Source organism: Canis lupus, chromosome 24 (genome assembly GCF_011100685.1).
Source record: "Canis lupus familiaris isolate Mischka breed German Shepherd chromosome 24, alternate assembly UU_Cfam_GSD_1.0, whole genome shotgun sequence".
NCBI classification, from domain to species: domain Eukaryota; kingdom Metazoa; phylum Chordata; class Mammalia; order Carnivora; family Canidae; genus Canis; species Canis lupus.
Window position 1 is genome coordinate 5,341,269 of NC_049245.1, and position 21,530 is coordinate 5,362,798.

The 21,530-nt window shown below is 41.7% G+C and overlaps 2 protein-coding genes across 3 annotated transcripts in view; both read right to left on the minus strand.

Annotated features, from left to right (window-relative positions):
* Positions 1-17,896, minus strand: part of KAT14 (lysine acetyltransferase 14) — a 34,993-nt gene extending 17,097 nt beyond the window's left edge. The window contains exons 1-6 of the mRNA XM_038571520.1: positions 17,617-17,896; positions 15,552-15,670; positions 10,616-10,737; positions 4,395-4,576; positions 1,930-2,346; positions 1,228-1,796 (exon numbers count right to left, since the gene is read on the minus strand). Coding sequence (XP_038427448.1) covers positions 1,228-1,796; positions 1,930-2,346; positions 4,395-4,576; positions 10,616-10,737; positions 15,552-15,670; positions 17,617-17,875 — 1,668 coding nt within the window. The 5' untranslated portion in view covers positions 17,876-17,896. The remainder of the gene's footprint in view (positions 1-1,227; positions 1,797-1,929; positions 2,347-4,394; positions 4,577-10,615; positions 10,738-15,551; positions 15,671-17,616) is intronic.
* Positions 17,897-18,144: 248 nt separating this feature from the next.
* LOC100688040 (protein PET117 homolog, mitochondrial) lies at positions 18,145-21,491 on the minus strand. 2 transcript variants are annotated; one of them, XM_038571521.1, is made up of 2 exons: positions 21,294-21,491; positions 18,145-18,329 (listed from the first exon to the last, which is right to left on the minus strand). In XM_038571521.1, the coding sequence occupies exons 1-2, from the start codon at positions 21,387-21,389 to the stop codon at positions 18,180-18,182; spliced, it is 246 nt and encodes an 81-aa protein (XP_038427449.1). In that variant the 5' UTR covers positions 21,390-21,491; the 3' UTR covers positions 18,145-18,179. The 2 variants fall into 2 exon arrangements, 1 of the variants encoding a protein (XP_038427449.1); XR_005377510.1 differs by lacking the exon at positions 21,294-21,491 and adding an exon at positions 20,867-21,117 and having other exon boundaries at positions 18,192-18,329.
* Between the last annotated feature and the right edge of the window lie 39 nt (positions 21,492-21,530).

Below are 21,530 nucleotides of genomic sequence, written 5' to 3' on the forward strand. Positions count from 1 at the left end.
AGGTAGCTAAGTACTTCCCAGGAAAGGAAAGATGCAAAACAGGAGAAAAAAAGAAAATTAAGGGATCCATCTAGAGTAGGGGTTGTCAGCAAACTATACCTCATAGGCCAGATCCAGCCTGTTGTAGAAAATAATGTGTCACTGAGACGCAGCCACGCCCATCCATTTTATCTGGCTTTCACACAACAGCAGAGCTGAGTAGTTACAACTCAGAGTATAATGGCCTGCAAAGCCAGAACCATCTACTGTCTGCCCCCTTACAGAAAGCCTGCTGACCCCTGGTCCAGAGGGTCAAATATCTAAATAATAGGTGTGCTCTAAAAAGACAGGAGAGAGAAAATAGAAGACAGGAAATGAAAACTCCAGAAGAGTTTCAAATTGAAAAGGCCCACACACCACATGCCCAACACAATAGAAGAAAGAGCTCCACACATGGTACATCACAGAATAAGATCAGAACACTGGCAATAACAGCCCACTAGTTTCCAAAGGAGACAGAAAAATGTGCAAATAATCCAAATAGGCAATTCACTGACACAGAAACAACTTGGAAACATGAAAAATGTTTAAACTCATTTGTTTTTTTTTTTTTTTAAACTCATTTGTAAATAAAGACATGTAAATAAAAAATAAGATTTCACTTCACAGCCATGAGATTAACCGAAGTAGTTAAAGGCTGCTTATGAACAAGTGCTAGCAAAAATTCAGGAAAATAAGGCCTCTTGTTTGTGCTGTGGAAAGGTATATTCTTGAAGTTCTGAGTGGAATTAATCATTCTCAGAATATTCCTCTGGATATTCTCAAGCAGCGCTGACATGCACTTATCTACCTCTATGTGTTGTCTCCTACCTATGTAGATGTTTATGTGTCCTCCGATCTTGCTCAGTATATGGAATGGTGTATCATATGTCCTCAAAAAAAAGGTCACTCAGAGCTATGACACAAACCATGTGTAAACTCAGTCCCCGCCAGAAACTAGAGGAGGCAAAGAAAATGTCAAGGCTCTGTCTTGAACACCCAAAAGGAAACAAACAAACCCAGATGTATTAAGGGGTTTTCATAATGAATAATTCAGTTTCAAAAAATAAAGCCCAGTAATTTTTGTATCTTTCTCCCTTGCTGTTTTCCCTCCCTCTCAGAATCACTCAGGATTTTAAGTCCCAGCAGAGCTGTGCACACTTCATGGTGCTGCCTGTCCCACCTCCACTGTGCCCCCAAGAGTCTTACCTGGTATCGGTCAAGGATTCTGAAGTCCTGACAGGTCGTTCTGTATGTGGCTTGTCCAGCTGGAAGCCTAGAAACTCCTCCTTCTTTGGCTCCATAAATCCCATCAACTAACAGAAGAGCAGCATTAACAACCTGATCCAAGTCAAAAAGTGGTAATCCTCTATCTCTTTTTGCTTGTCTGACAATCAATTTCCGCTTCAGTCTGCGAGCTTCTGGTGTCATGGCCACAGCACTGGGACAAGCTTCCAGCCGCTTCAGGAGCAATTTCTCCTCATAGATGCTCACCGGGGTGAACTTGGGCCCTTTAGCTTTCCTCTCCTTTTCCAGCTGAGGCTTCCTCTTCTCTCGAGCCCTGGTTTGCAAAGATGTGTTGGAATCTGTGTCTTCACTGTCAATGTCCATCCTGTCTGGCTTTTCCTCCTCACTCTCAACCTCCTGCTTTATCTGTTCTGGTGCTCTGACCTTCTTCCTGCCCCCAACTACTGCCCCAGAAGCTGCTGCCCCGGCAGGGGGTGGAACGTACTCCATCCCTGGGTCTATGACCCCGTCGCCTTCCATCTCATCATCATCTGTACAGAGGGCAAGACAGTATGATCAAGATTAAGGAAGGAAGGAATGCAGGGCACACTGCCCACAAGATGAAAACGCATGCATGATATCATGGCCCACATGTAAAGCAAAGGACGCAAGAACAAGTCTTACCATGAAACAAGGCTTGTGGTGGCATCACATCTGGAATCAGATCCGCTTCTGAAAGCAAGCTGGGTGTGGCCGAGTGAGAGGCAGGGGTCCCAGGGGCAGAGAAATCCAGAGATGGAGACGGAGATGGGCTGGTCAGTGGGGTGCGGTCTGAGGAGCTCAAGGATGAGAAGTCAATCACTTCTCCTTTTTCTAGAATCACATCTGGCCTGCGGCCACGGCTTATAAACTTTACAGGAGTTGAAGAAGTACTCCTGTCAAGAAAGCCAGCTGCCTCCTTCTGGGCTCTCCTAATGTCCTTTGCTTCCTGAGTACGAGACCTTTTCTCTTTTAATTCCATGGCAGATTCCACCGGATTTCGACTTGCCCGTTTTCGAAGGCCCTCAACAGTAATGATGGGATCTAAAGTTGGCTTTGAGGCTGCCAGGAAAAAATAAATATCTAAATTTTAAAGAATAAATATTTCAACTTCAGTTTCTTTTGCTAATTTATTATTATGAACTTACTATGTTCAAAATAGAGAAATGTCAATGAATGGACCTAAACTAAGTCTTAGAGCTTTCTTAAGAAAAAAGTGATAATGCAAATTTAAATGATAAATATTATCTTGTGCCTATCAAAACTGGTTAATATTAAAAGATTGGTGGGATGCCTGGGTGGCTCAGCAGTTGAGCATCTGCCTTTGGCTCAGGGCGTGATCCTGGAGTTCCGGGATTAAGTCCCACATCCGGCTCCCTGCATGGAGTCTGCTTCTCCTCCCTCTGCCTATGTCTCTGCCTCTCTCTCTGTGTCTCTCGTGAATAAATAAATAAAATCTTAAAAAAACAAAAAAAAAGATTGGTAATGTTAGGCAAGAATATGGGTAAATGGGTACTTTCATGCATTTCTAGTAAGGCAGAAGTCTTATCACAACTTTTTGCAGGATAATTTGGCAATACCAATTAAAATTCTGAATAAACACATCCTTTGATACAGCAACCATTTCCAGGAATTTATCACAAATAATTTACACACAAATGTGTACAATTGTAGTATTATTTAAAATAACAACAGTAAAGAGGAAGAAGTAACCAAAACATCCATCAACAGGGGAATGGCCTATTATATATTACCATATTAAGACCACCCAAAGGAACACAATGAGAAAACAAAAAAAAATAAAAATAAAAATAAAAGGAGGTAGATTTACATGTACTGCTTTGGAAAGATGTCCAGGGTATCCAAGTGAGGGGAAGAGGCAACAGAGACAGTATGAGTTTATTTTTTCAAAAAAAATAAAAATAAAAATAAAAAGCTTAAATATGCAGAGATAATTTTTAACAGCATTCACAAGAGACAGCAGTGGTTACTCTGGGGGAGGGGGACATTGTCAGGCTTTCTACTTTTCAATTCTATTTGATTTTTTCTCAATTATATTTTTAAAAATTTAAAGCTCACTAAAACCTTTTTTTTTTAAGATTTTATTTTTCATTTATTTGAGAGAGAAGGAGAAATGGAGCATGTGCACACACAAGCAGGGGGAGGGGCAGAGCAAGAGGGAGCCAGACCCACAGCTCCAGGCTCCATCCCTGGATCCTGGGATCATGACTTGAGCCCAAGGCAGATGATCAACAGACTGAGCCACCTAGGCATCCTGCTCTTTAGACTTAAAAAAAAAAAATCAGATCAATGTGTGATTGTAAGGAGTTAATTTTTTTTTTAAGTGTGAGAGTGGCATCATGCATAGGCTACAAGACTCCTTATCTTCTAAAGATAACAGATTGAGATGTTTAAGAATTAAATGTTGATGCCTGGGATCTGCTTCTAAATAATCCAATGGGTGGAGGGTTGAGGGAAGGTACCCAAGAGTCTAAATGAAATGAGACTGGTAGCAGTTAACTGCCAAAGTGAGGGAAAAGGTACATAGGGATTCATTACATTTTTCTATTCATATTGGTATATGTTTAACATTTCCATAGAGCACCTGTGTGGCTCAGTGGTTAAGCATCTGCCTCCGGCTCAGGTCGTGATCCCAGAGTCCTGGGATCAAGTTCCACATCAGGTTCCCTGCAGGGAGCCTGCTTCTCCCTCTGCCTATGTCTCTGCCCCTCTCTCTGCATCTCTCATGAATAAAAAAATAAAATCTTAAAAAAAAATTAAAAACCAAATATTTCCATATTAAAAATTGTAAAACAAAATAAGGTTGGAAATAGAGAATTTTTTTGATACCAAAGGAAATTTACAGAACTTGTAACTTGAATGCTCACCTCAGGAGCACATATACAACTAGCCACTTGATTAGGAAATGATAATTTTTTTTAAGAATATTTATTTATAGCATACACAAAACACGCCATAATGAAATGGCCAAATAGAGTAGCTCCAGAGAGGCAGATGGGCTTGCCTAGTACAAGCAGGATGTCTCATAAGCTCACACTTGCTTGACTTCAGCCTGGCCAGCACATCCTGTACCACTCTCACAAGAGTACCTTTTACTTTCAGAGTCGAGGCAGACAGCTTCTCTCCTTCAGGCTTCATTGTTGGAGGCTTGTTGTGAACAAGCTTCCACCACCCTGGTTCTCCAAATTCCTGAGCACCTGAACGGAAGAACATCGGACTTCCCACACTGAGGCAACCCGCTACTGTGCTCCACCAGGTCGAAGTCTTTTTCCTGGAAAAGTCCAAAAATTTAAAAATTATTGGCCTTTCCATTCTATCGTTATGTATAACATATATGGAGAATATAACATTCTCCATATACTCTAGGAATCAAAGCCTATGATATGCTACAGAACCTCAAATTTTTTGAAGAAACAAGGCCTAAGAGTCAAGAGAAAGGTTCTAGGGGTGCCTGCGTGGCTCAGTCCATTCAGCCTCTGATTCTTGGTTTCAGTTTGGGTCATGATCTTGGAGTCATGAGACCAGCCCTGCGTGGGACTCTGCACTGAGCAGGAAGTCTGACTGAGATTCTCTCCCTCCCCCTCTGTCCCCCACTCGGTCCCTTCACTCATGCCTGCACTCATACACTTTCAAAATACATAAATAAAATCTTAAAAAAAAAAAAAGAGAGAGGGTCTGGAGCTTGTCCAGCTTCAAGTCCTTGCTCTACCACCTTCTAGATGCCTCAGTTTCTTCTTTCAAATCAGGATAACAGAACTTACTTCATAAGGTTGCCATGGGGATTAAAATGAAATAATTCAAACAAAGCTCATAAAACACTTATCACAATCATCATGATTATGGAGTTCCACGGGCTAACTAAAATGAACTTGAGTTGCTTTTAAGCTCTCAAGAAAGCAAGGAAGAGAATCCTTAGCCCTTGTAAACAGTTCATTTACCTCAGAAGTTGGATGTACCTCTGTCTGCTCCTATATGCCCATACGTAGGAGAGTGGAATAAAACTATGTTATGTTCCACAAATAGAGTTGAACTTTGGGGGAATAACCAGCTTGGGGGGGGGGGGGGGGCAAAAAAAGAAGAAATATATAACAAAAAAAAAAAAAAAAGAAGAAATATGTAACAAAAATTTTAAATGATACATAAAATGTCAACTATCCAGATTCCTGTTGAAAATTCTTTTAAAGAAAAAAAAAATCTTTTAAAGGCAACTTTTCTATTTCCACCTTGAAAACATAATTACCAGAAATCCTGAACCAGTCTTTCCTAAGACAACCAGACTTAACTGTTGGAAAATATTGCTAGGGAGGCAAAAAGAAAAAAGCATTCTTAGAGACAAAGAAGTGCTAGAAAACAAAGAAAAACCACAAATATAAACATTAATAGGCAGGACCACTCTTTGACACCTTAGCTTCTGCCCCAGTGTTTTGGTCCCAGAGCACCTGTCTCACATTTGTACCTTTATTATTATTATTTTTTTAGGACTGAATTTATATATTCATCTGAGACACACAGAGAGAGGCAGAGACATAGGCAGAGGGAGAAGTGGGCTTCCTGTGGGGAGCCCAATGTGGAACTCGATCTCAGGACCCCGGGATCACACCCTGAGCCAAAGGCAATGCTCAACCACTGAATCACCCAGGAGTCCTTGTACCTTTTTCTAACCTTTCCAAGCCCCCTCTTCCCCAAAGGGTTTTTTGGGGGGGGGGCAGGGTCAGGAGGGGAGGCATGTTCCACTTGCTTCCTCAAACAGTGGGTATGGTAGTCCAGCTGCTTGTGCCCCCTCCTCCTGTCCCCGTCCTGGTCACTCAGGCTCTGCTAGCTTTTCTTCCAACTTTCTTTCTGTGACTCAGACCACTAGTAACTCCTGCTGTCCTTCCCTCAGATTCGCTTACTCTTTCTTCTGCCCATTCAAACCTGCTTCTGAATCCCTCCCGGGAGATTTTCATTTCAGCTACTGTACTTTTCAGCTTCAGAATTTCTTTCTGGTTTCTTTTTAGGTTTTCAATCTCTCTGTTGATATTTCCATTTTGTTTATACATCATTTTCTTGACTTTTTCCACACCACTTCTCTGGGTATCTTTAACAGTTGTTTAAAAGTCTTTGTCTGACAGATCCACCAGCAGGTGGCTTTCAGGGACGGTTTCTGTTTACTATTTTTTCCTTTGATTGGGCCATACTTTCCTGTTTTTGTATTCCTTATAATTTTTTGTTGAAAACTGGATATTTGAATTTAATAGTGCAGTAACTCTGGAGATCAGATTCTTTTCCTTCTCTGTGGTTTAAAGGTTTTTGTTTTTGATTGTTGTAGGGTGTCTCTGTATCAAAGATCAGCCCGAGGTAAAAATTTAAGTTCTTCTCAGGTCATCTCTAAGCCTGTGCCTTCCCATGGGCATGCATGGTGACTTTCTAATTCCCTCTGTATGTGTGGTTACTTTTGATTGTCTCAGTTTTCAATGTCTGACTCCAAAAACGGGACAAAGAGAAAAATGAAGGCTGGGAGGAGAGTGTCAGCCCTTCATGTCCCCTCAAGGTCATTTCAGCCAGAGGGAGAAAGGTTTGCAACAATTCAGGGGAGGTGCAACCCACCTCTTTATCTACATTTTGTGATCAGAAGCAGCAATCAGTGATCAGAGCAGATTCCTAATATTTGAAGGACAGGGTCCCTCTGTCTACCCTGATCCCACAAGCTATGTATGAGTTATCTGGGGAACAAGTGCACCGCTGCTGGCTGAGAGGTGCAGAATGGGGAAATGTCACTGTGCTAAGAGATGAAATCCACCAAAATCAACTGCAATTTACCTTCCAAGCATCACCCTGGCAGTTGCAAACCTCCAATATAGCTCTGGAGATCCAAGATAGTTACATGAGACAGATTCTACCATTGCAACTACAGTTTAGGTGGGGAAAGACTTCTGGTGCTTCTGACTCTGCCATCCTCCTGAAATCCTTGTCGTATCATTTAAAATTTTCTAAATACTATGAATGTGTTTTATCATATTTCATCAACTGTAAGACCCACTGACTTTAAGATATATCATTTTATGTACAACAAAAAAACTAGCCATCAATTATGACACACTACCTCTTGTAAAATTGTATCCAGCTGCCAAAGATGCAAAAATTTAAAATGTGTGCATCTTAAGAATCAATAGAGATTGATAATAATACCAATAATAATTGGTAATAGAGAAAAATATTCAAAGTATTCTTCACTAATCAAAGATATACCTCCTATACGCTATATACCAGAAATTAATAGAACAATGTATGTTAACTACACTGGAATTAAAAAAAAAAAAAAAGTTATACCTGGTGGAAAAATTCAAGGCCAGGATTATAAAAGCAGCTTAAATGATCACACATACAAAGGCAATTAAACAAAAAATAAATAAATAAATAAATAAAAACAAAAAAACAAAGGCAATTAAACTGCACCAATTAATTAAAGCTCTTGTATATGTTTAAATTTGTTTCCACAATAGGTACATAGTAAAATAAATCTTTACGTATTTAAACTTCTGAAAGGCATAAAAGAAAAGCCTGATAGAGCCTAAACATCTGAAAGAAAATGTATTCAAATCTTGTACTTCATTACTCAGTATATACTATACTCTTAGATCCTATGGCAAATGAGAAATGCTTATCCTTAAGAATTTAAAGAATGTTCTGTGGATAGCAGAATTAAAATCTTCAGTAGCTATGAAAAAAGTCTAACTGTGCATGTCCTCTGTGGGCTGCTTCCCTGGAGCATAGTCATTCTGTGTATGCTCACAGAGAACCATGAGCACATGGTGACTGCCTCTGGTGAGGGGCTGCAGGTGACTTTTCCAGTCACTGATGTTCACAGCAGTTCCCAAAGTGAAGGACAGTACCGAGGCAGGAAACTGACAAGGAATTACAGGGAATTTTTTTTGAGAAAGTGTGCACGTGTGAGCGTGCAGGCACAAGCACACGGGCTCAAGCAGGCAGGGGAGGAGCACAGAGAGAATCCACTCCCAGGATGGAGCAGGCAGGGCTGGTTCTTACAACCCTGAGATCATGATCTGAGCTGAAACCAAGAGTCAGAAGCATAACCAACTGAGCCATCTAGGTGCCCCTCACAGAGTAATTTTTAATAATCTTTTTTTCCTCCGTTAGATCAAGGAGTAAGTTTGTTGCTTTAAATTCTCCCTAACACACACTGCTGCCCTTTTAGGTCAAGACAGAGGGCCTCGATTGCCTTTACAGGCCTTGGGATCCAGCTATAATTTAATAGCACTGTTTTATTTTTAGCACATCTATTTTTATAGTGTCATTCTATGTATGGCAAATGATATGGGTTTTCCACTTATGGTAGTATAAAGTTCCTTTTTAAAATGAATGTATTTATTAGGAAAAAAAGTGACTTGATTTAAATAAGTAAATGGTAATTCAAGTGATACACTAACACAGCCAAAATCCACTAGTTTAATGGTTAAACTACATAGGAACTGGAAAGTAATTAATGCCTTTCAGTAAAGTATTAAAAAAAAAGAAAAACGCCTTGGCTGATTCTTCTTAGACGTGCTCTACAAATGAACAAATGAAACAACTGAACTTATATTAAAATATGACAAAATCCTTAAAAACAGGCAATTTAAATCCAATTTCTTCCAGAAGACAATCTACTAAGCAGAATGGCACTGAGAGATCATGAAAACATTCCAAGATCTAATTTTATCGTTTTTTTCCCTTTCTTGTGCCTTATAAATGGGGTATATTAAGCTCCATAAATAGTGCTAAATCATTAAACTAAGACAACAGATTTCCTTTCTTTAAGAAAAGAACCAGTTATACTGTCATTTCTTTTCTTAGTAGCACTAAATAACTCAAGAACAAAAATAACCCCTTTTGTAAAAATGTACTGAATCTCTTCTATTTTCTCCTCACAGCGAGCCTTCAGAAAGCTGCCTCTCTTCTCGTCTGCCCTCCCTGAGCTCCAAATGATGCTGGCAGAGCTGTGACCTCTCAGGGCCCAAGGAAACAGGCTACAATGCCTTCAGAGTAGGGCAGGTACAAACTTCCTCTTCTGATTGTGATCAGAGTCTGTAGCACATCTACACTGACCCAATTAGGCAAGGTTTATGAACCTCACATGGGACTTCAGACGGCAAACTAATAATCAGCATCTCATACAATTCGCCAATGCACTTGCAAACTCACTGATCCCTAATAGCAATAAAAATCTTGTCTGAGCTGCATGGACCTTTAGTTAAAACATGTGGTCTCAATATCTGTGCACTGGAATACATAGGTCTGATGAGCCAAAGCCACCACCAAGGAGACGTGCTCAGCAGTAAGTCAATGCACTATCATGTAGTGGAATGAATGAACAAGGTGTATATGTATTAATGCGCCTAGACTTAGCTAAGTGCTGTGATACTGAAACGTATCTACAGGTTCTACCTTCTGGTTAATAAAAACAAATACTGATAAGAGTCTGTTAATAAAGAGCAATTTAAACAGATACAGCCTGTCACTGCCATTGCGTTTCTTCCTCTGACCTTCTGTAAGACACTGATTTCAAAAGGACATAATGATCCTATATCCTTACATTACATGGTTACTCATCCAATTATTAAACAGCCTCGGGCAATCCAACTTTCTGTTTTTTAACTTTCTAAGAATCTCTTCAAATCTCTTCATGCTCAGTAGAAACCAAGAGTTTCCTCTAAAGTAGGATGAGAAGGGCAGCCTGGGTGGCTCAGCGGTTTAGCGCAGCCTTTGGCCCAGGGCGTGATCCTGGAGACCTGGGATCAAGTCCTATGTCAGGCTCCCTGCATGGAGCCTGCTTCTCCCTCTGCCTGTGTCTCTGCTCCCCCACCCCCCGTGTCTCTCATGAATAAATAAATAATTAAAAAAAAAATAAAGTAGGATGAGAAAAGTCTAGAAAGCTATCTTTTTTTTTTAAAGATCTTATTTATTTGAGAATGAGAGAGCACAAGCAGAAGAGAGGGAGAGGGAGAGGCAGACTCCCAGCTGAGCAGGAAGCCCAATTCGGGGCTCACTCCCAGGACCTCGAGATCATGACCTGAGCGAAGGCAGGCGCTTAACCGACTGAGCCACCCAGGTCCCCCTGGAAACCTATACTTTTATAGTATATACTTCCACTTCGGTTTTCCATAGTAAACAAGTTATTTAATTTAAAAAATAACATTTTCTGGAATTAAAACATTCTTTGTAATTGCCACAAGTACTCATTCCTAAACGGCTTCATCAGACAGTCTCAAATCTCATGTACCTTGTTCTTTACCTGTTCACGCAAGTCTAATATTTTAAAAAATCACATTACCTATTCCCTAGTAAAAAGGTCCAATGTTTCTCAATAAAAGCGCAGATATCTTCTTTCCATCGGAAGTAACCTTGCCGTCCACTTCCTTCCAGGGACAAGTTGTACATTGCCAACATGACAACCTGGAACACAAACACAACAGGGGCTGGGAGAAAAGCATGATTGGGGATGTTGACCTGCAGGGGCATCAGTTCCTTGTTTTTTATTCTGAGTAGAAATGGCAGGGAACACAGGGGGAAAAGGAATATCTTGGAATGGACTCAGTAAAGAATTTTATTTCCTGTTTTGCTTTCATTTGATGAATAGCACTAATCCACTTAAGTACGTGCAGTTGTTGCTGGCATGCTGCACACCCAGAGCTGAGGTGTGGCTGAACCGATGATGATAAACAACCACCATCCTAAGCAACCTGGCCAACACCTCACCCCCCCCACCCCCCAGCTCTGTCCCTGAATCTCTCCATCTTACACGATGCGGCTCTAGATAACCTCCAGCCTGCAGGCCTCTAGACCCACATTTTCTGACTGATGGTGCTGACCTTTATTAAATATTCTGAAAGTCACCCCAGCCTATGTATTTTTCTAAGCTCTTTAGAGAGCAGAAACAACAGACTCTCAGAATTTCAAAGCTGAAAATAATGTTAGTCACCATCTATGCAGTGGTTAGCCATTTTCATATGTGGAAACTTTTCTTCAGACGGTAATAGCATTAGAGAGGGGCCCAGAGGCAAGAGGCCTAGCTGCTCAGCCCACTTTCAAAGGCTCCAAGAGCTCCATGTGAAAACTTCTCATCTGGTTTAGCCTAGCTTGTTTACAGGTAATGAATTCATGGCCCCGAATTGGGAAGCGTTTTCTAGAAATGTAAGTAACACATGTTCACTGTAAAAGACTTCAATAATGAGAGAAGAACCAAGAAGAAGGTAAAAATCACTTTAGATATACCTTCAAGAAACAATCACTTCGGGCAGCCTGGGTGGCTCAGCAGTTTAGTGCCGCCTTCAGTCCAGGGCCTGATCCTGGAGACCCAGGATCGAGTACCACATCAGGCTCCCCACATGGAGCCTGCTTCTCCCTCTGCCTGTGTCTCTGCCTCTGTATCTCTCATGAATAAATAAATAAAATCTTAAAAAAAAAGAAAGAATGAATCACTTCTGACATATTTAATTACTATCTTTTCAGGAATTTCTTCTTACATCTATATGCAATTCTTTTTTTAAGATTTTATTTATTTATTCATGAGAGACAGAGAGAGAGAGAGAGAGAGAGAGAGAGAGAGAGGCAGAGACACAGGCAGAGGGAGTAGCAGCCCCACACAGAGAGCCCGACGCGGGACTCTATCCCGGGCCCCCAGGATTACACCCCAGGCTGAAGGCAGCGCTAAACCGCTGAGCCACCAGGGCTGCCCGCAATTTTGAATTACATTATGTCATGTAGATGGACAAAACTATATCACCTATTCAAAACTACGTTTCAACCTAATAAAAACAATGATTGATTTGGGGCCCCTGAAATCACAAAGGGGACAGAGAATCCATGAAAAAGAATCTAACTTGATTCCTCTTTCCAGAAGGAGGATTCTGAAAGTGTAAGGGGGCTAGTAAGCTGCAACTCAGGCTCCCCAGTACCTATACCCACAGGTTAAGAACCCTGATGAACCTCTGACTCCGAGGGCCTGGTAATGCTAACACTTCCAGTAATTCCACTCCCTAGACTCAGGAATCCTCCAGATGGCCCACCAAACAATTAATCCCATCAACGGAGTTTTCAAGTTCTTCAATGCACTCTAGCAACAGGTTCGTATCAGCCAACAAACATCTTCCTTAAAAGAGGTATTGTCCATAGGGACTTACTACTTAACAGATACTGAATTTCAGCTTGGGAAGATAAAAATGTTCTGGAAATGGATGGCGGTGATGGTTGCAAAACAACATGAATGTACATAATGCCACTGAATTAAATGCTTAAAAATAGATAAAATGGGAGTGCCTGGGTGGCTCAATCAGCTAAGCGTCTGCCTTCGGCTCAGGTCATGATTGCTGGGTCCTGGAATCGAGTCCCATGTTGGGTTTCTTGCTCCATGGGGAGCCTGCTTCTCCCTCTGCCTCTGCCTACTGCTCCCCCTACTTGTGCTGGGTCATATAAATAAAAAAAATCTTTAAAAAATAGATAAAATGGTAAACTCATGTTATTTATATTTTACTACAACTTAAAACAGTTACTATTCAAGAAATACTTTAAAGACAGACTGAAATGAGCTGCTTCTGCCTACTCCCAGACCCCTAGAGTACGGGAAGACACATGGAAGACACACATATTAGCAGCTAATCTCAGGGGTAGAAACATTGTCTGCTACTTTATTTTGTATGTTTGAAATATCTCATGACTTTAAAAAGTGGAAATTCACATATTTACTTGAAAATAACTTCTTCTATAATGACTTAATATTTATGAGCAAACTGCAAACTCAATATATGAAAGACCTGGTTTTCCTCCTCTCCTGGAATCTATAATCTTAAAGAAATGAATCCTACTTCAGTTTTCTGCTCTCATACTTTGTTTTTTACCAGCCCAATCCCATCAGTAACAGTGTATCTCCAGGGCTGCTGAGCCCAGGGCTGACACAGCCTCAGTAGCTACTTCACAAGTCCCTACTGGAAAACACCTAGAAAAAGGAGTACAGATCATGGTACATTCTTCACCTGCCATGTAAGAATAAGTGTCCAAGATGAGAATGTAACAAGTACCCTATCTTTCCCAAACACAGGATAAAGTTCCTCCTGAATTTCCAACTGTCGTTCACAAGTCACTAAGGTGGAAAGGACACAAAGAAAGGGCATGGAAGAAAGTTCAGGATCAGGAGACCAGACCTATTTACAAATGGTATTTTGTGATCAAATATGCATTTCTATTTATTACTTTGATAAATCAACAAATACAAAATTTAAGATTTAAAAAGACAGAAAACCCACATCCCAGTACACCGTTTGCTGACATCAATAGACTCTAACCAAAAGCATCTGATTTTTTTTTTCTTTCAGCTCTTTCTTGAGAGGCTGGCTTTTTTAGGTGCAACTAGAAAATATGGTCAGTAGTTTACCAAGAACCAGATGTGTCTGATCTACCACTTCATCATACCAGGGTATTATCTCCCATCAATCTGTCTTCTGGTAATGAAAACATAATTTTCAAGTGATGTTGGCCTAATTAAATATACAAACTAAACCAACATTACATCTTCTGAACAATATAACCAAAAGCCAGTTGTCCTTTTCAAAAGAACTTCCACAGACAGAAAACTCATATTCTTGCAAGTGAACTATACATATTTGCTATTTTTCCATTTTACAGCTTTTTGAGAAGCTACTTGCAGATCAAAAGCAAATGGGCCATGGGTATATGCCTCAGAATAATCTGTTAATATCAATCTGACCTTGCCTAGAAATATCCCATGTACATGATGGGAAAAACATCACATTTATAAAATTTGAGACTATATCCTCAGTACAAACTCCACTTGCATATTTTCAACTAAGTCAAAAAATCCTCCCTAAATTCACCCCTGACAGATTTCATTAGCACATCTCCCAGTGAAGCACTGATAATTGAGATAACAGTCAAAGCTGCTACAGCAACTGCAGTTTATAAGGAATATCTTAAGTGGCTAAGATCATTTCATCTAATCTCTCTTCCTCATTACCCTGTTTATTTCCTTCATGGCAAAAAAAAGTGCTATGGGTAATTAACGTGTTTGTCTGCTTATTGTCTAAAATAAATGCTTAGAAGGCCAGCTACCTAGCTGCTTCGCTCAGCACAGCAGTTTCCAGGCCTAAGCAGCACTGGGTTTGTTGTAGGCACTATTTGTTAAAGTGAATAAACATAAATACTGAGAAAGTAACATATAATTCGTTCATTTTTAGAACTTACTGTTGACATTGGTACCCTGTTATAGACATAGTAATTTAAGAAAAAAAAAAAAATTAAGGCAATCTGGGGATCACAAAAAAAGCTATCGTTCAGGCTATAGTTGGGTTGGATTAGGGTGCCGGTACTAGAGATGGTTAAAAGGTGGACAAAGGTATACCTCAAACAAAAAATATTCAAGGATATCAGAAAGGGAGACAGAACATGAGAGACTCCTAACTCTGGGAAACGAACTAGGGGTGGCGAAAGGGGAGGTGGGCAGGGGGTGGGGATGACTGGGTGACGGGCACTGAGGGGGGCACTTGATGGGATGAGCACTGGGTGTTATTCCATATGTAGGCAAATTGAACACCAATAAAAAATAAATTAAAAAAAATATATATATATATATTCAAGGGCAGCCTGGGTGGCTCAGCGGTTTAGTGCTGCCTTCAGCCCAGAGCATGATCCTGGAGACCCAAGATTCAGTCCCACGTCGGGCTCCCTGCATGAAGCCTGCTTCTCCCTCTGCCTGTGTCTCTGCCTCTCTCTCTGTCTCTCATGAATAAGTAAAATCTTAAAAAAAAAAAAAAAAAAAAAACAACACGCATGTCTGAGTTTAAATACAGAAAATCTGGATTTATGTCAGTTTCTGCAATTGAGCCATATTATACCTCCCAAAACTATTTCTAATGTGGCAATTTTATATTTTTTAAACGGTTTTATTGTTCTAAACATGGCTGCCAGAAACATATGGACCTCCTTTTCAATTCCAATATGAAATTCTGTGTCTGAGGTTTTCAAGAATCTCAAACCTAATTCACTAAGTTAGCATTGAGTATTTTTACAAAGAAGTCCTTTCTCCATGTATTTGAAGTGTCTAACTTCATTACACTGTCATTGTGAAATAAACAGCTCAACGACCCCAAAACAGCTCAAGAGCCTAGAAGTAAGCTCCTCATTCTCTGAATATTCATTCCACTAAATTCTTTGGGGGATCGAATTCATAAATTTGAGGGGAAAAGCTTTCTACTCACTTGCTGCCACGTGAGCTTCAGCCTTTCATACTGCTCCTTGCCATCTTCCGAGCAATCAGAACAAGTGAACCTAAAAAAATTATCACCCTTAAGGTAACTGAGCTGTTCCCTCAGCTGACCTAGGAGAAAAACAAAAAGGCACATCATAGGTTTATCTACAGCAGTATTTATCAGTTTATCAACCAGATTTTCCACACTTTCCACGTTTTTCTTCTTTTTCAGCCAACCCATGATAGCAGGATAAGAACAGGGAAGGCAGAAGAAAAGATTTTTATTTTTCTAACATAGTGTATGCCTGTTGAGATCGTGGTTCCCTAATTTTAAGGAGAAAGATACTGGAAAAGCAAGTTTTTATTGCTGTCATTGGATTTTCCAACTGTTAACATTCCTGACTCCCATGGATGTCTTTATACATTCTTTCAAGCAGTATCTGAGTTCCCACTGCATGGCAGGCACTGGTGCAGGAACTGGAATACGAAAGCCTGCTCTTGGCATTTTATAAATTCTAAGGGCCACAGATGAGAAAATAGGTCCTCAGAATAGCACAATGGTTCTCCATCCTCACTGTGCATCAGAATCACCCAGGGAGTGTTTTTTTGTTTTGTTTTGTTTTTAAGTGCCTGGGCCTATCCCACACAGAATGAATCAATCTCTGAAAGAGGAGTCTGAGTCTCTGAATTTTTTGTTCCCCAGGTGATGCTGATGCTCTGGGAGACAGGGTAACCTCTGGAACAGAATGTGGTGTGGGCTTAGGGAAACGAGAGGGCACACAGAAGGGAGACCCAAACCATGCTGGGAAGATGGTAGAGCTAGAAAAAGTGGGGTCTACAGGAAACCTGAAGGATGACTAGAATTGGCCAGGTGAAGAGGGGTGCCTGTGTGTATGGCAGGGAGGCCACAGGGGCTGGAGAGACACATATTCCAGAGAAGAAATTAAGAGATGCTAAGATCTTAGGATAAGAAAAGAGTTGTTTGTGGAGAATTAAAAGCTTACTCTAATACAAAGGTCTGGTTGTGTGGGGAAAGGACACCACACAGAGAAGCTGAAGAAGTTAGCAGGGAGACAACTGTGAAGGACAGTTTAAAATACATCCTTAGAGGACAAGGGGAATGTCACTGAGATCTTCAGGCAGGTGCATGAATCAATAATCAGAAACTGCTCAGAAACAAACACTAGCTAATGCATAGCAAGTTCTAGAAGGTTTCCTATGACAATGTTAATTTATTATTAGTAACTTAATCTGAATAGTTAAATTCATGTTAGACACATTTCCACGTACCAGAAAATTACCCCCTTCACATCAACATGTGTATACATGTGTGTATGTATATGTGTATGTATATGTACATACATATACATACATACACAGAAATTTCTCTGACCAGTTACAAACTCTATTACACAAAGAATTCTTCTGGTACATATGTCTTTACTAGTCTCTGCCTAATGGGAAAATCCTGTTTTGGTAAGACTCGTGATGGCTGGCAAAGCATGCTCCTTGAGAGCCAAGAAGCTGACAGATGCAAAGATTAAGCTGAAAGAGTGTGGTATCAGGGGAATGTGTGTGCATGTATCTCTTGCCAGCAGATCGAGGAGGCCGGCAAGTGGAAAACAAGAATGGTCCCAGAAAAAGAGCACAAAATACTTTTAATCAGCTAACTCTGATTTCAGCATTTAACAATAGTTTTCCATGGGAGTTAAATATTACCAGAGTAACTTGAACTTTAATTCTATACTGGGCCTATTATTTGGTCCCAAATCCATAACATGATCTTGTTAGAACAATGTGGCTAATTCTTTAAATAACGCAGAATTTCCAATTTTCTGATTTTTATTGGATTGCCATCAAAAATGTTAATTTAACATGAGGTTGATAGTAATTTTTATTAATACAAATGTTATCTACGTTTTATATAAATCTGTCATTAGCCAACTAAACTGATGATAAATATAATAATTATCTTTTTATTTAGGTCCATTTTACATTCATGTTTTGTTCACAGGTTAAAAAAACAAACCTTCACATAGTAATTGACAAATCAAAGGAATTAAGAAGCTCCTTACTGGCCGGTATCCATTTTTGGCACTTGTCACAGAAGTAGGACAGCTGCTCCTCCATCCACGACACATCTCCTTCATCACTGTTGAGGGAATCCCCACTCTGATCATGAGACAAGTCCACTGAAGCCTGGTCCTCCGATTCCACGATCAGGAGAGTCTCCCCCTCCACCTCCCCCTCCTCCAGCCCTTCTGAGGTAGATGTTCTGGTGGCTTCATCATCATGCCGGCTTATCAAACTACTCAGGTGGATGTTACTATCCATCCCTTCCTCTCACAGGTTCCAAGGTGCTTTTCACTAATAATCCTAAACTCTAGACACCAAGCTTACAAAGAGGCTTCTATCAGGATCACACAAACTGACAGAAATTCTTCAGAAGAGTGTCTGCCTGATTTACTGACTTTTAAAGCAATAATTTAGAATATATGATCCACTGTCCTTTTCTTTGGCCAAGCTTGAAAGGACTGTGACCAAAGCAAACTTGGAAGACCTCACTAAGCTATTCTCCATCCACAGTGGCACAACCACACTCAACACTGTCCCATTAATATGTGACATTCATTTCAAGTCATGTTTTTTGAGATCCTTTTGCCAATAACATCTTCTCTCTTTCTGCTTCAAGTTGCTCAGTCAAAATAATCTGTTCTCCCAAAAGACGAATGTTTTCTTTTTTCCGATTTTGTCTCTCAATGTCTCTGATCACTCCATCGTGAAGCCTCTAAAAACGTAAGAAACAGATTTTAGTAACACCCTAAACAGGTGGTTCCCATCCTTGTGCCATTCAATCGGAATAACAGTGCTACCAAAAACCACTAAAACTTTCAGACTCCAAATGCCCAATTACTATTTCAACTTTCTGTATAAATATAAAATGTAATAAACCATCAGATTAATTTGGTAGTGTGTTCCACCAGTAGAAATGATTTCTTACATTTTAAGAAATTCCTGAACTGGACATTCAGTATAGAATTTAATGGGAAATAACATTAATTTAAAAAGAAAAAAACTGCTCCTGTGTTGAACTTTAAAAGTTTAATTGGTATTCTAGGTTTTAAAAGACTTGGTGAGATTTACTATAGTAACTGTATGAACTACTTTCCTGTCATCAATTATTGTAGCTGAATAATAAAACATCAAAGAAAGAAAAAGAAAAGATTACAGAAACTTAAATAGGATACAAGAAAGGAAAGATCTTGGCTTCTTCTAGTGTGTAAAGAGAAGTAGTAAAAAATTATACAGAATTACTATCCAATTATATAACCGAGAGAGATGGAAAAAAATACAATGCTACTGGCAGAGGAAAAAATAAAGACCCATCAGTGATACTTTGATAAGCACTAAAGACTGGCAAAAAAATTCCAGAACATGGACCTAGCGCCTAAGGTGAGACTTTTCAAAGCAAAAATCCAGTCATTACTAATAACTACCATTTTATAGTCTTTTAGGTCACAAACTGATGTCTTTAACAGTGGCCTTGTGAGGTAGAATTAATGAGAGTGGGGTCCAGGGCCTGGGTTTTCGTTTTTTTGTTTTAAATTATTAGGTCTATTTAAAAAACTCACAGAATACCTACTTGCCAGACCTCCTTCAGACCTAGAGGTTCATTCATTATTACGGAGGAGTTGGGGAATTTAAGCGTGCTGGAACAGACAACACAACCAAAAATCAACTTTCTGGAACACCGCTCCTTGGCTAGATGTGCAAAGACATTTGCCTCCTCCCTCTCCAGTTCTTGGGTCCTGTGTTCCTTATACCATGACACACCCACCCACACACCCCACCCTGCCCCCCAAAGCGCAGGCCATCCGCTGGAATCATTCTTTCCATACCTGCCTCTGAGATCCTACCCTTCCTTTCTCAGACTCCAGCATATAGCTTAGGAACCTGCTTTCCTGCCACCATTTGCTATCTTCCTCCAAGTTTTAATATACGCTGATTGCCTGTGACTTCCCCTTAACGGCCTTACTAACCACCAAGAAGACCTCTTCACCATTACTCATGTACTACTCGTTTCACAGGGTTCCCGTAAGGATCAATGTCGGTGCCTGGTACGTAGTAGGCAGTCAAAAAAAATGAGAGAAAACTATGGTCATTATTTTATTTCTTGTTTCCTTGAACCTTCCAACACACCCACCATGTCAATCATCTGTTTTACTCCTTCCCAGGCAGGCTAGAGAGAAAGTCCACAGTGAATGAATGACCAGACGTAAAATAAACACAGGTTGTTCTGGTCAATCGTTTCTTCATCTGACTTCCAAATATCTTAATCTTTCTGTTCTTCCACTCTCTAGCATAGTGATACTCAACTCTGGCTGCATGTCAGAATTCTCTAGGTAGCTTTTAAAACATACCTAAGCCTCCCCCCCATTCCATCTCCAAGAGATTCTGATTTAAAAGATCTGGAGAAGGTTATGTTGTAAAAACTTCCCAGGAACATGAGATGCACAGCTAGTTCAGAACCAAGTTCTCACCCACGCTACCCACACTCTTTGAAAATTCCTGCCTTCTCTGACCTCAGCGCTACATTGGACACACCATTCTCTGCTCCATCTCAAATTTCTTTTGATAACCCTCATTTCCTTTCACTTCTTAGAAGAGGACTCTCCTGCCTCTACTCCAAAAGCTACCCCCCTAGAAGTCATACTTTATTCCCAAATCTCTAACCTCTTTCATGCTGTCGTCATTCACCTCAATATCCCCTCCCCAAAGTTCTTACACCATCACACCTTTCTCGGATTTCCAGACTTCGGAGGAGGACAAAGACCTCTTCTGCTTCATCTCTGTATACTAAGCACACTGACCAGCTCGATGCAAGAAAAGACCGTTTACTAGTGATTCACCCCGTTCATTACTTTCACCCCGGGCAAACTCGGCTCAACCCTAACAGACGCGCTGGCCTAGGTGCCTGTGCCCAGCCAGCGTTCAGCTCTGCTGTGAATCACTTACAGACTCAGGAAGGCCGGTCCTTATCTTTGTTTCCCCACGTGCCTAGTGTGGTGCCCGACACACAGAGATCGGTCATTACACATCTGCCAGCCAGAGTAAAGAAAATATGACCTGAGAGACACAGAATGGACGGGCGGTCTACCCATCAGGAGGCCACGGCTATTTCCAGAAGGAAGGGCACGGAAAAAAGAAAGTACGGAGGCTGGCATCTCTAGTTCCCAGAACAGGATTTCCATCGCAAACTGCTCCTTAAAACACCGAGGGCGGGGGGGGGGGGGGGGGGGGGGGGGCGGGAATCCACCAAATTACCTTGGGCAAAGGCACGGAAAGTGGATGCGGGAAGCCTCGTTAATCCTGGGATAAAATCTCACTGGCACGGAAACACATTAGGATGGCGCCTCAACCTCGGGGCTGGGGCTGGGGCTGGGGCTGCGGCTGGGGCGAAGCCGACCCCCGGCTGAGGGAACCCACGCAAACCCCTTCCCCGCCGCGACTCCGCAGCGGCCCGGGGGAGACGCCGCAGATGCGCGCCGCTGCAGGCTGGCGGGGGGCGCCGGGGCTCCGGGCGCGGGCCAGGACGCGGCGGCCCGGCCGCGGGGGCGAGAGCGCGGGAGGGAGAGACGAAGAGCGGCGGAGAAGCACGCGGAGACAGACCCGAGGGCCCGAGGCCGCCGCCGCCGCCGCCGCCGCCGCCGCCCCGCGCGGGCCCCGGAAGAGGCGGTCACGTGACACCGACCTGCCGGTCCAGCCGCTGCTTCAGATGCACGCCGGCCACGGTGGCCGCCGTCAGCACCACCGAGAGGCCCAGCACCGCCTTCGAGCTCCTCGACATCCCCGCGCCCGCCGCTGCGGCCTCCTCCTCCCCGCCGGGGGCCCGGGGCCGCGGCCGAGCTAGTCTCCGCGGGTGCGGGTCAGGCTCGACCGCTCGAGCGCAGAGCCCCGGCCGCCCGGTGCGCCGCCGACGTGCCAGGCG